This window comes from Tachysurus vachellii, chromosome 6 (genome assembly GCF_030014155.1).
Source record: "Tachysurus vachellii isolate PV-2020 chromosome 6, HZAU_Pvac_v1, whole genome shotgun sequence".
Classification (NCBI taxonomy): Eukaryota; Metazoa; Chordata; class Actinopteri; order Siluriformes; family Bagridae; genus Tachysurus; species Tachysurus vachellii.
The window spans coordinates 24,939,160-24,952,011 of NC_083465.1; the positions used below are offsets into that span (position 1 = coordinate 24,939,160).

General features: G+C 38.2%; 2 protein-coding genes across 6 annotated transcripts in view; one reads left to right on the forward strand and one right to left on the reverse strand.

Moving 5' to 3' along the window:
• il15 (interleukin 15) overlaps positions 1–12,852 on the forward strand; it is a 58,419-nt gene that overhangs the window by 15,848 nt on the left and 29,719 nt on the right. Inside the window, exon 7 of one of the 2 annotated variants that reach the window (XM_060873098.1) lies at positions 9,224–9,836. The exons of the other annotated variant lie outside the window; for it this stretch is intronic. The gene's annotated coding sequence lies outside the window, so the exon portion shown is untranslated. Of the gene's footprint in view, positions 1–9,223; positions 9,837–12,852 lie in introns of those variants that run through there. 2 annotated transcript variants of the gene reach the window in all.
• inpp4b (inositol polyphosphate-4-phosphatase type II B) overlaps positions 1–12,852 on the reverse strand; it is a 195,604-nt gene that overhangs the window by 1,075 nt on the left and 181,677 nt on the right. For 3 of the 4 annotated variants that reach the window (XM_060873090.1, XM_060873093.1, XM_060873094.1), the window contains 5 exons: positions 9,882–10,022; positions 9,395–9,492; positions 8,365–8,477; positions 6,993–7,147; positions 946–1,142 (listed from right to left, as the gene is read on the reverse strand). In XM_060873090.1, coding sequence (XP_060729073.1) covers positions 965–1,142; positions 6,993–7,147; positions 8,365–8,477; positions 9,395–9,492; positions 9,882–10,022 — 685 coding nt within the window. In that variant the 3' untranslated portion in view covers positions 946–964. Of the gene's footprint in view, positions 1–945; positions 1,143–6,992; positions 7,148–8,364; positions 8,478–9,394; positions 9,493–9,881; positions 10,023–12,852 lie in introns of those variants that run through there. The other variant, XM_060873092.1, reaches the window with a different exon arrangement.

The window sequence follows — 12,852 nt, forward strand, 5'->3', positions numbered from 1 at the left end:
AGACTACGTACATAACGAACGTAAAGGAAAATTAAACGGATAAATCTTTTGACTTCTGGTGTCCTGTGATGAGAGTTTTGTTACTATTAACAGAAGGAGTCTCCAGTGTAAGTATTTTGTCATTTAGCTAATAGACTTTATGGCATTGGAAATAATATTAATATTGGATAATAATAATAATAGACTATCATGTGCTGTGATTGGAAATGAATTAATATCGGTCAGTGTGGTAAACCAGCTTGTTTATTAGTTTATAGTTTTATAATAATGTTAAGTCAGATATTTATTGTTTTATTGAGAGATGTACAGAACTCATCACTGGCAGTCAGGTTGTAGAGGAATATTAATCAGGCTTCAGTCATGACCCTAATCTATTGCATGAGATAAAGAAAGAGAACTGTGTAAAAAGGTTATTATGTTGCTTGTTCCTAGGCAGGAGACTTCGAGGAGCTGGATCGCATTATTCCTAATAGTTGGAGATGAATCATGTAGGTGAAAAGCTAGAATAGTGGTCCAAATCTAGAGAAAACAGCCTGCTTGAGTTTGTAAATCAGTGTATAGCAAGCTAAGGTTCTTTCTTTGGCTCCTGGCACCAGAAGGGGATGACGGAGATGATGTAGCCGTCTCCTGTGACACAAGAGTAAACCTGAGCCAAGGGCTGCTCACTGCTTTACATAGTTGGATAGCTGAACTAAATATATCAGCATGGGGCTGAAAATCTGTCGCCATATTATACAAGACATAATGTCTCGCTTTGACGTGCAATTACTGTGAAGTAGGAAACAAAACAAGCAAACCCCAGAAACTGCTGTTAAAGAGGATTATAGCACAGGGAAATGATAAGTGAGTAAACAAGCATACCCCAGATGCACCACAGAGGAAAAAAAGAAGGTGCATTTTACACCCAGAGCGAGCGGAGAACAAAGTTAGACAGCACGAGGGTGGTTATGGTTTAATCAGCAATTTATTGATATTTTGCAAGCAGGAAAACAAGACTTAAAATCAGCCACACTACCAGCAGGTGAGAGCTAACGAGGAGAAGAGCGATTGGGTAGAATTGGCGTGGCGCCGGCTTGTGATTGGCTACAGAGCCTGCCTCAGGGTCGTCCCATTGGGCACCTTCTCCCTGGGCCAGCCGACTGCTGAACGAGCCGAGAACAAAGAGACAGAGAGAAACACACAGACGTGGAAGAGATGGTTAGTAAAGTTAAAAAAATTAGCCCGACCGCACACACGCACAAACGCTGATATGTGGATGGTGACATGAAGAACGATTTAGAGAATGAATGTGTCTCGTTGTTGGAGAAATTAAGAATGCAGTTTTGTTTCACTTTCAGTTACACAATTGAGTCCATTCTGTAACAAACGCAATAAAGACGTTTTGATTCAACAGAGATTTAGGAGGCTGAAAAGAAAAGCTTCTGAGCTTCCTTCATATTTTGACAAATATTTGGCACTTCTAACACCCACACACACACACACACAAGCGCACGCGCGCGCATACACACAGTGCATGTTCTATCAAGCTGCCAAATACAGTATTTGGTGCCAAGTGCCTTCAGGAGTTTTTACTCTAGGTGGTTTTTCTACAGACAAAGTGCTGCCTGAAGCAATTTTCATGTTAAATGGAGGCTTTTAGCGACTGTTCAGCTTTAGCTCACTCACGTACACTTTTTGTGAGGTTTTGTGAGGCAGTAATGCTACAGGCTAGATTAAATACCTCTAACCATAAAGATTAGATTTTGATTCGACTTTAAATAGTGAGGAAGAGTAGATCCAGTAGCTTGAGCTAACTTTAGAACAATGATCTGATCTCTAGTTACATTAAAACGCTGAATTGCCTTCCATCTTGTTCTTGCTCTCGAACGCCATTCAGGCAACAACCTGATTGGTCGATATGATAATGTTGTCGTGATAATCGTGATCTACATCAACTTCATCATTTTCTCCACCAAGACCAGCGAGGAACCCGAGAGTTTCTATGTATTTTAAGTTCATAATCAAGGCTGAAATCAAAGTCCTAGAACAAGCATTTCCTGTTGAAATGTACTCTTCTGGATAAACAAGAAAGGACACACTCCATCCGGTGGGGCTGGGGGACATGTATGGTGGAGAGTCTGGGTCCTTTTCCCACACAGCAGTTTGCCAATACTTAGAAAGTCTATTCTAATCCAGGAGACAAGGTAGTTCCTGTGTCACCCAAATGAGGATGAGGCTCACTTTTGAGTCTGGTTCCTCTCAAGGTTTCTTCTTCTTCCATCTAAGGGAGTTTTTCTTCACCACAGTCGACTCAGTCATCTCAGAATTGTTCATTGGGGATAAATACAAACACATTTAAATATAAAGTCTAATATGATTGTATAAGGGGGGCACGGTGGCTTAGTGGTTAGCACGTTCACCTCACACCTCCAGGGTCAGGGTTCGATTCCCGCCTCCACCTTGTGTGTGTGGAGTTTGCATGTTCTCCCCGTACCTCGGGGGTTTCCTCCGGGTACTCCGGTTTCCTCCCCCGGTCCAAAGACATGCATGGTAGGTTGATTGGCATCTCTGGAAAAATTGTCCCTAGTGTGTGATTGCGTGAGTGAATGAGTGTGTGTGTGTGCCCTGTGATGGGTTGGCACTCCGTCCAGGGTGTATCCTGCCTTGATGCCCGATGACGCCTGAGATAGGCACAGGCTCCCCTAGGCACAGGTTCAAAAGAATTGAACCTATTGTGTAGGCATGCTAACAGGCACACACACACACACACACACACACACACACACACCTGTCATTGTACGGTGAAAAAAGAAAGCCAACGTATCCAACTTTTTTTTAATTAATATCTGTTTATCATTCTTCGTAACAATACGTGAAGCATCGTCCGCAAGTCTCTGAGTACGTCTATGAGCGTTTACTACGACGATAACGTATCAGAATGAGCGCATTGATATTAATGTTAAAATTAATATCAACCTAACGATGTTCGAGCTGGAGCAAACTGTGCTGTGGAACAAAAACACTGCACGCCTTCTGAACAATCGTGCAAACTGGGGGATGTGAAGAGCAGTGTTTAAGGTGTTGGAGGTTGTAGGTTCCAATCCCAGGTCCACCAATCTACCACTGCTGGGCCCCTGAGCAAGGCCCTTAATTGCTTAGATGTATAACATGAGATAAAATTCTAGGTCCCTCTGGATAAAGGCTGAAAAAATTAAAAAACAAATTAGTGTAATGATTATAGGAAGCCGCAGAGTTTCTAAAGTGTCCAGTCTTAGCAGAAGCCACACCTGATTCTTCTACCTGTTCAACCTTGCCATTTAAAATACTACGGACACCTTGTCCTAAAGTGACAATAAATACAAAAGGGAATCCTGCATCCTATGTAAACGCCATTTACGTGAAAACACCATAAACAGGTTCTTCTAGTCTGTTATCTCTGAAACAAGCAGCAAGTCTGTTAGTGTGCCACTGAGTATCCTCTAAATATGATCAGCATCAGAGCGAGAGCTTCTTCTAACACCACCTCCAGTTTACGCTTTTCCAAGAAAAAAAAAAAAACACAACAAAAAACGGATATTTATCTCTGAATGCACAATTTTTTAGCTACTTATTTGATACTGTATAGATAAAAAAAATTCACATTTTTACCAGCGTTAGAAACGTTGGCCATGTTTACATTATTTAAACTATTGCAGTCAGAGTTTATGTTGCTTAAAAGTCTTTTTGGGTCTAAAAGTCTGAGCGCACTAGTGCTCCTGCTTGTGCGTTGGTAAGAAAGTGAAAGGCGAAATGATAGAAATATTCAAATAAATTTCTTTTGCTTTCATGAAATTTAAAGTGATCACCTGATGATCCAGATGGAACGAAATACAGTAGTGAACTAGAAATAGTGTCGCATTTTAAATAATAAATATTCACAATATCAAGCATTTCTTTTTGTTGTGTTTTTGTTTGTGTTTTTGTAACTATTATTAAAACTTAAAAAAAAAAAAAATATATATATAAATATATATATATATATATATATATATAAATATATATATATTTATATATATATATATATAAACAATAATTCAACAAATTTTCAACAATAATCTTCATCCTCTTCATCGTCAACTTATTTTAAGGAGTTTAAATAAAGAATTATTAAAGCATACACGTCTTCTACACTATTTAATGCTTTGAATTTACTTTCTATCAAGTTTTATTCTATTTATTTTCACTTAACCTCTTAAGGTTTTAGACCTTTCAGGCAAAAACACTCAGTCCTACAGACTCTAAGAGCAGAAGCTACAGGAAATATTTGACTTTCCTCAGATAAACTGTCTTTTTGTAGAGGATTTTTAAATCGTAACTGAATTTTATAGATATCTTGTTGTTTATGTTCATAAATACAGATGTGCATAAATCTGAATTGCATACAATTTTTTGGTCACATGACTTTTAACTTGTTAATAAAAAATACTTCAGAATTTTTTTTAATATGAAAAAATAACGAATACATAAAAGAGATAATAATAATAATAATAATAATAATAATAATAATAATAATAATAATAATAATAATGGATTTTGCATTTGTAGGAATACTGCAAGTCAAAAAAGGGATAAACAACTATAATTAAAAGAAACAAAAACATTAAATATTCAGGCCTGGTGTTAACATGATTTTTTCTTGTCTTGCACAAGATAAGATTATTAAAAATGTCTTTCCTTTATGTGCACAATATAAGATTATTTAAAAATAATTTCTTGATATGCACAAAATAAGATTAAAAAACATGTGCACAATATGATACGATTAATGATTAACCATATAAGATTATAAAAATAATGTTTTTTTGTCATAAACAATACAAGATTATATTTTTTTTATTTTACTGATATGCACAATATATCACAAATAAATGATTTTTTTTTTTTTTTGAGGTGCACATGAAAAAATTTGATTTACTGCAAACAACTGAGCGATTACAAAATAGTGACTCATCACAAAGAAGCTATTGTACAACATAAAGAAAATTAAGTCTCTGGAAAAAACTCTGAAGCACAAAGTCATCACCTCAAAGCCTCTTGTTATCCCTATGTACTAATTCACTGCTCCGCAATCACATCACACATCTCTCTCTCTCTCTCTCTCTCTCTCTCTCTCTCTCTCACACACTCGTATATGTACATATATAAAGTAGAAATATTTAGATGTAGCTGTACGTTGCAGCACATTGTGGCCTCCTCTGTCTGTTGTCTCAACGTTGTGAAACAATGTGTTGAAAATGACCGAATTTCCAAATCCTTCTGTACATGAAACCAAAGTAAAGAGAAGTGGCTTCTCTAAAAAAGATGCAGAGAAAATGAGAAGTGAAAGCGTTCAGTGTTTTCTGCTGAGGAAGGAAAAACCCGTGGGTGCTAGTAACTTGTTGAACTATATATAATTCCTGGTGTGTAAGTCTTTACTTAGACTTTACTTTCGAATTAACATCTTGTTTTTTTTTGTTTTGCTTTGAAAAAATTTGGACAGATCCTGGACAATCTGTGAAAGCTTGAGAATGATAAGACCCAGATGCTAGCTTATTATTGAGAATAATAAGATAGCATCTGCATTTGTTTATTGTGACAGAAAACACAGGCTTAGGACTGTAGCCTGATCCAACAGCGTTTAACTACAGTGTTCATTTAACTCTGGAGTGGCCTGATAACCATCATGAGCAGAAAGGCATGCTGAAATTTCTCTCTAACATCCCACTCAAGAAAAACAAATACGACCAGGTCTGATCTCAGAGAATCAGACTGCTTTGAACTCACATTTGATGCTTTTCAGAAGTAACCTGCTACAAATCAAGCAAACCGCAGCAGCTTTACAAAGTCGTTAAAACTAATAGGTGTGGCACAATGTCTTTAACCAAGTGTTTAGTCTTTTAAAATGCCGTCTCATATCGAGAACACCTTCTGATTGCCTGGAACATTTTGTTTTCATTGTTATTTAACCTTTAGAAAGCTTTTCTTTGTTATTTGTGAGAGGATTAAAACAGCTGTGAATTAAATGCACCACTTTTTCTGGAAAATAAAAAAAAAAATACACTGAAAGCATCCAGAGAGTAGAGTATAAGTTATTTTTGAGTATTATATTCTTCTGATCTACTTTTTTTCCTTAAGCACTTGACATTAAAAAACTTTCACTGGGAAAAAAAAACTATGTGAAATAAATAAATAAACAAATATATATATATATATATATATATATATATATATATATATATATATATATATATATACATATATATATATATATATAATTTATTTATTTATTTATTTATTTATTATTATTATTATTATTATTATTATTATTATTATTATTATTATTATTTATTTATTTTTTTATTTATCTTATTTTGGCTGAAATAGGCCCAGTAATAACCAAACCCAAAATATCAGCCTTACGATATCTTTTGTACATTTTTTAACTCGGTTTGTCCAATGAAAACACAGATTATACCTATTTCATTTTCAAACACAACTTTGGCACAGCTGGATTGTTTGGTCTGGAAAACTTTCTGAATTCATTGGAAAATGAGAATTAAGCGTTATAATTAAACTAAAGAACTAAATCTATCTAATATTAATCTTGAATTTTGTATTCTATTCATCTTTATATTATTCTTTATATTAACCTTTTGTTCTGTGTTTATGTTCTGTAAAGCTGCTTTGAGACAATGTCAATTATAAAAAGCGCCATACAAATAAACTTGAATTGAATTGGATTAATAAATATATAATATATAATATAATAAATAATAAATTTGACCTAAGAACAAATATATTCATAGTAAAGACTTAAGCCTCTACAAATAATGGTTTTGCACACCAGGGATTTGTCAGTTAAGTCAAAGAGTCTATAGACGCCTAGTAAGTGCGTGAGGAGTTACGTCACTGTGGAGCAGGTGTCTGAAGGTGATAAATGTTGATGATAAAGAATCAGGATCAAAGTGAATCGAATCACTTCGAAGGACATTTACCTGCGCATGCAGTCCAATGCCCTGACGAAATAGTCCTTATGGAGCTGGTGCTCATCCCTCAGCAGGGCACATTGCTCCAGTGTCACTGACATGGACGTCCTGTCTTTAGCACTTTTACAGCTAGTGAATCGGATGCCGTTAAGCCGCCGACAGATCTGTCAGGACAGATAACATTCATTCATTTATAACCAATGGTTCATTGGTTGACACTTAAAATAAACTTTAGCTCTGCAGGGAAACAATACACTTTCCTGGTAAAAGTCATGTGACCCATTGCCAGGACACAATGTAACGCATATCTCATGCTCACATATTACTAATAGCAGAAACATGATACGCATAAAAGAACAAAGTACAAAATAAAACACAGGCACGAATCCAAATTCCTTTTCCGCTTGAGGAGCAAGTACATATGAAGAGTTTTAATGATGAATTAAACAAACAACTCACCCAATAAAAAAGGAATGAAAGTACTATACTGGCATAGCCGTGATCTCACAATCATTTTAGGAGAACTTACTCTTTACAGGAATATGAAAATTTACCTGTACGCCATTTTAATTATTCACTTATCTATCAGTTTATCAGTGAACACACTGATACTGGTTCACTAGGTAACAAGACTAAGAAATACAGAACAAAAAGCACAATGTGGATCATCACGGATCATCTGGACCTCACATTTTTAAGGTACATGTTTTTTTTGCTGGATTACCTTCCTGACGCAACCCTCACATTTATATATATGGGACCGGCACTGAGTGTTAGCACTTCAGTGGCTGGATTTGCTTCCACGAACCCGATTCTGCTTCCCAAAACACGATGTTGTGTGTGTGTGTGTGTGTGTGTGTGTGGGATTAAATGCTATCTCATCTCTGAATTTGTCCCCTATTCACTACACACTACAGTATATTAGAAAAAGATATTCTGTAGTGTTGATAGAATTCTCAGTACAGTGAGAGAGAAAGTGAGTGAGTGATTGACTGAGTGTGTGTGTGTGTGTGTGTGTGAGAGAGAGAGAGAGAGAGAGAGAGAGCAAATGAGTGAGTGAGTGAGAAATTTCTGGTGTGACTGGTTAACAATAACAACTGTTTCAAATGACGCACAGAAACAGGGTCAGGGGAGGTTAAGGCTTTGGGATGTTGATCAGAGGATCAGGGCTCAAGCCCCAGCACTACCAAGCTGCCACTGTTGGGCCCTTGAGTGAGGCCCTTAACCCTGTCTGCTCCACTGGTGCTGTATCATAGCTGCCCCACAAATCTGTCTGCACGGTTGTTGTGTTCAGGCTTTAAAACTGGCAGCCTTCATTCATGCTTTAGTGGTTCCTCATCACTCCTCATCGTTCTGGTGCAGAACCTGCAGCTGCTCTTACCGCTCCTGCAAGCCAGAGAATTTCCACATTCTTCCTTTTCTTGGTCACCACGTTCTGCCCCAGCGTCTCAAGCAGCTCCTTAACATCTGGCTGCATCTGAAAAGAAGGCAGGCCTGAGCCAGAGAGATGGAGAGATAAAGAGAAAGATCTAAGAACAACTTGCAGTACTGTATATACAGTATAACAGAGTTACATCTAACACACTTTATTGAGTGGATTATTGCTTTAAAAAAATAAATAAATAAAAATGTAAAAAATCATATACAGAGAATGAAAACAATCCATCAGCCACAGAACATAGTGTCATATTGTTAAGCAACAATAAGCTTTGGTTTCTAAGCAACAGTATAAAAATGTTTTCTAGGGAATAATGGAAAGAATTATCAGGATTTTACGATAAAGCTTTAAAAGACATTTCAGTTCTTTTGATCTGGTCACGGATGTATGTACGTTTTTTTTTTTGTTTGTTTTTCTTAAAGAAACGTCTCGTCCAAGAATGCGTCTCGTCCAATCAGATATCAGATCCGAAATGTTTTGTAAACACAATCGAGTGTCAAGAATATCTTCACGCTGTGATGCAAAAATGTGAAGATTGTATCACGTTTGACAGGAAAAAAAATCCAAATGCAGAACATCACATCTCGTTATTAATCTACTTTATTCTCACAGCTCGCTGCGGCGCGGCTGCTGATTCGGCCTCGAAGGGAACGGAGCAGCTGCGCATTTAAATAAACCGTCGTCAGAGTCAATCAGGATCTCTGCTCAAACACGTCCAAGACCGTTGTGTGTAATTTACTGCAAAATTGCTTTATGTTGCAAAGATACATGCGAATTTATGTATTTTTATTGTCTTACACAGCAACAGATTCTTTGATAAAAAGGATGAATATGAATACGATACGGATCGAGGTTAATCGTGCCTACACAAACAAGACCGCGCATGTGACGATTAAGATGAATGACTTCTTAAACAAAGAAAGAAAAGAAAAGAAAAGAAAAAAACTACAGTGTGAGTGAAATATTGACTTACATTCTAATGGAATCCTGTCGCTGAGTGACTTATAGTATGTCTCTAAGATGTCAAAATTTTTCTGATTTATCCGCTCTTGTAAGGATATATCTCCAAACCTGAGCGAGAAAGAAGAAGAGGAGGTTAAAACAAGCAGAGATTCAGTAGCTGTGGGATTAGGAATTTGTCCAGAGAGATATCGGATGACGGATTTTGTAAACACCGAGTTACTTTATTCTATTCTATTCTTTTTATTCTTTTTAACATATTTTAAACTGTTTTTAACAAAACCACATTTGTTTTTTTAATTGTTCTTTGTTTTTATTATGATTTTATCGTGTGTCTCTTATTTTTACGTATATTTTTTTTCTCTCTTATAAACTGTTTTCTAATTTCTATGTAAAGCACTTTCAATGACCTCTGTGTATGAAATGTGCTATACAAATAAACTTGCCTTGCCTTGCCTTGCCTTATTGTGGGAATTTAGACCTAGCGCTTTATCGTGTACCTCTCAGCGATTGTCTGCTGTTCGTTGATGCCCACGTTGAAGAGCACAGGGAAGACGTGCAGCAGCTTCCCCTGACGTACTTCGTCTGGTAACGTCTGGAAGGATTGGAGTGGAAGCGGTATCTCTACAGTAAAATGGTCTCTGTAAGACAAATTAGAAAACACACCAAAAAGCATGTGATTAATCACAATGACACAAAAGTAGTCCATCAGATGCTTTTCACCCTCTTGTTCTCTCTGTCTCTCTCTCACACACACTCACACGCACACATTCGGATCTCAGCATGTCTGGGTCCCACCATCTCTCAGGGTATGATGTAGGTATACATCAAGAGTCTTTTCTGTTCTGGCACCGAGGTGATGGAATGAACTTCCTCTAGACGTCTGGACAGCTGAGTCACTGGATAACTTCAAACAACGTTGAAGAAGGTTGAAGACTTACTTATTAATGAAACACTTGAACTAGCACTTTCTCCAAAGCAAAAAAAAAATAAAAAAATAAAATAAAATAGTGTTGGTTGGTGGAAAGCTCCTGCCTCAAGTGGAGGAGTTTAAGTATCTTGGGGTCTTGTTCACGAGTGAGGGAAGGATGGAGTGGGAGATCGACAGGCGGATCGGTGTATCTTCTGCAGTGATGTGGTCGATATACCGGTCTGTCGTGGTGAAGAAAGAGCTGAGCCGCAAGGCGAAGCTCTCTATTTACCAGTCGATCTACGGTCCTACCCTCACCTATGGTCATGAGCTTTGGGTCATGACCGAAAGGACAAGATCCCGGATACAGACGGCCGAAATGAGTTTCCTCTGCAGGGTGGCTGGGCGCTCCCTTAGAGATAGGGTGAGGAGCTCGGTCACCCGGGAGGAGCTCAGAGTAGAGCCACTGCTCCTCCACATCGAGAGGAGTCAGTTGAGGTGGCTCGGGCATCTGTTCCGGATGCCTCCTGGACGCCTCCCTGGGGAGGTGTTCCGGGCATGTCCAACCGGGAGGAGGCCCCGGGGAAGACCTAGGACACTCTGGAGGGACTATGTCTCTCGCCTGGCCTGGGAACGCCTCAGTATTCCCCTGGAGGAGCTGGAGGAAGTGTCTGGGGAGAGGGAAGTCTGGGACTGCTGCCCCCATGACCCGGCCCCGGATAAGTGGTAGAAGATGGATGGATGGATAAAATAGTGTTTTATTCTCATTGTATCTTAAGTCTGTAACCTAGTGAACCATAGTTAATGTATTCAATGATAGAGACCTTAAAAGCACTTTTATTTTATTATTTTTATTTTATTTTAACTGTATTAAATTTAAATTGCTTTCTGGAAAAAAGTAAACAAAGCACATTTATGAAAAAAAAGGAAAGCAGCATTGTTCCACAAGTTTAGGTGAACAGGCTTAGAGAGACAGAAGATAGTCAGCGATCAGAAATGCAGTGTGTCTTTGCCACAACCTGTGTGTGAGTCATGAGACAACAGAAACACTGACTTCTCCAACCAAGAGGAAACTCTGCTTATTTTCAAATAGACCTCCACATTTATTTGAACTCAATCCCTTAAGCCACAGAGCTTTCACCTTCTAAACCCCACTTGAGCTTTTTAAATACTGGAATATACATTAAGACTATAATGAGAACCTTCTCCCACAAACGTTTCCTGTATCGGAGGCATCATGAGGACACACTCATGTTTAACAAGTACTAACTGAAGCAGGATCATGAATTTATGGTTTGTTCAGTACATGCATGATGTATACAGGGTTAAATACAACACAAACAACATAATACTTGCAGAAAATGTGTGTGTTTTTGTCTGTGTCTGTTTGTGTGTGTGTGTTCGTGTGTGTATGTGTGTTTCTATGTGTTTCTGTGTGTGTGTGTGTCTATGTGTGTGTGTGTCTGTGTGTGTCTATGTGTGTATGTGTGTCTATGTGCGTGTCTGTGTGTCTATGTGTGTGTCTGTGTGTTTACGTGTGTCTGTGCGTGTGTCTTTGTTCTTATGTGTGAGTCTGTGCGTGTCTGTGTGTTTATGTGTGTCTATGTGTGTCTTTGTGTGCATGTGTTTCTATGTGTGTGTCTGTGTGTATATGTGTCTGTGTGTGTATGTGTTTCTATGTGTGTGTCTGTGTGTTTGTGTGTCTGTGTGTTTATATGTGTCTATGTGTGTCTGTGTGTGTATGAATGTCTGAGTGTGTGTGTGTCTCTGTGTGTGTGTGTGTCTATGTGTGTTTCTATGTGTGTGTCTGTGTGTTTATGTGTGTCTACGTGTGTATCTGTGTATGTGTTTCTATGTGTGTGTCTATGTGTGTATGTGTTTCTATGTGTGTGTCTATGTGTGTATGTGTGTCTGTGTGTGTATGTGTGTCTGTGTGTGTATGTGTGTCTGTGTGTGTATGTGTGTCTGTGTGTGTATCTGTGTGTATGTGTTTCTATGTGTGTGTCTGTGTGTATGTGTTCCTATGTGTATGTGTGTGTGTCTATGTGTGTGTGTCTATGTGTGTGTGTCTATGTGTGTGTCTGTGTGTACAGTATGTGTGTCTCTGTGTGTGTCTATGTGTGTGTGTCTATGTGTGTGTCTGTGTGTACAGTATGTGTGTCTCTGTGTGTGTCTATGTGTGTGTCTGTGTGTATGTCTGTGTGTGTGTCTATGAGGGTGTGTATCTGTGTGTGTGTCTGTGTGTGAGTCTATGTGTGTGTGTCTATGTGTGTGTCTGTGTGTATGTGTGTCTGTGTGTGTGTCTATGTGTGTGTCTGTGTGTGTGTGTCTGTATGTGTGTCTGTGTGTGTATGTGTGTCTATGTGTGTGTCTGTGTGTGTGTCTATGTGGGTGTGTGCCTGTGTGTGTGTGTCTGTGTGTGAGTCTATGTGTGTGTGTCTATGTGTGTGTCTGTGTGTATGTGTGTCTGTGTGTGTGTCTATGTGTGTGTCTGTGTGTGTGTGTCTGTATGTGTGTCTGTGTGTGTATGTGTGTCTATGTGTGTATCTGTGTGTGTGTTT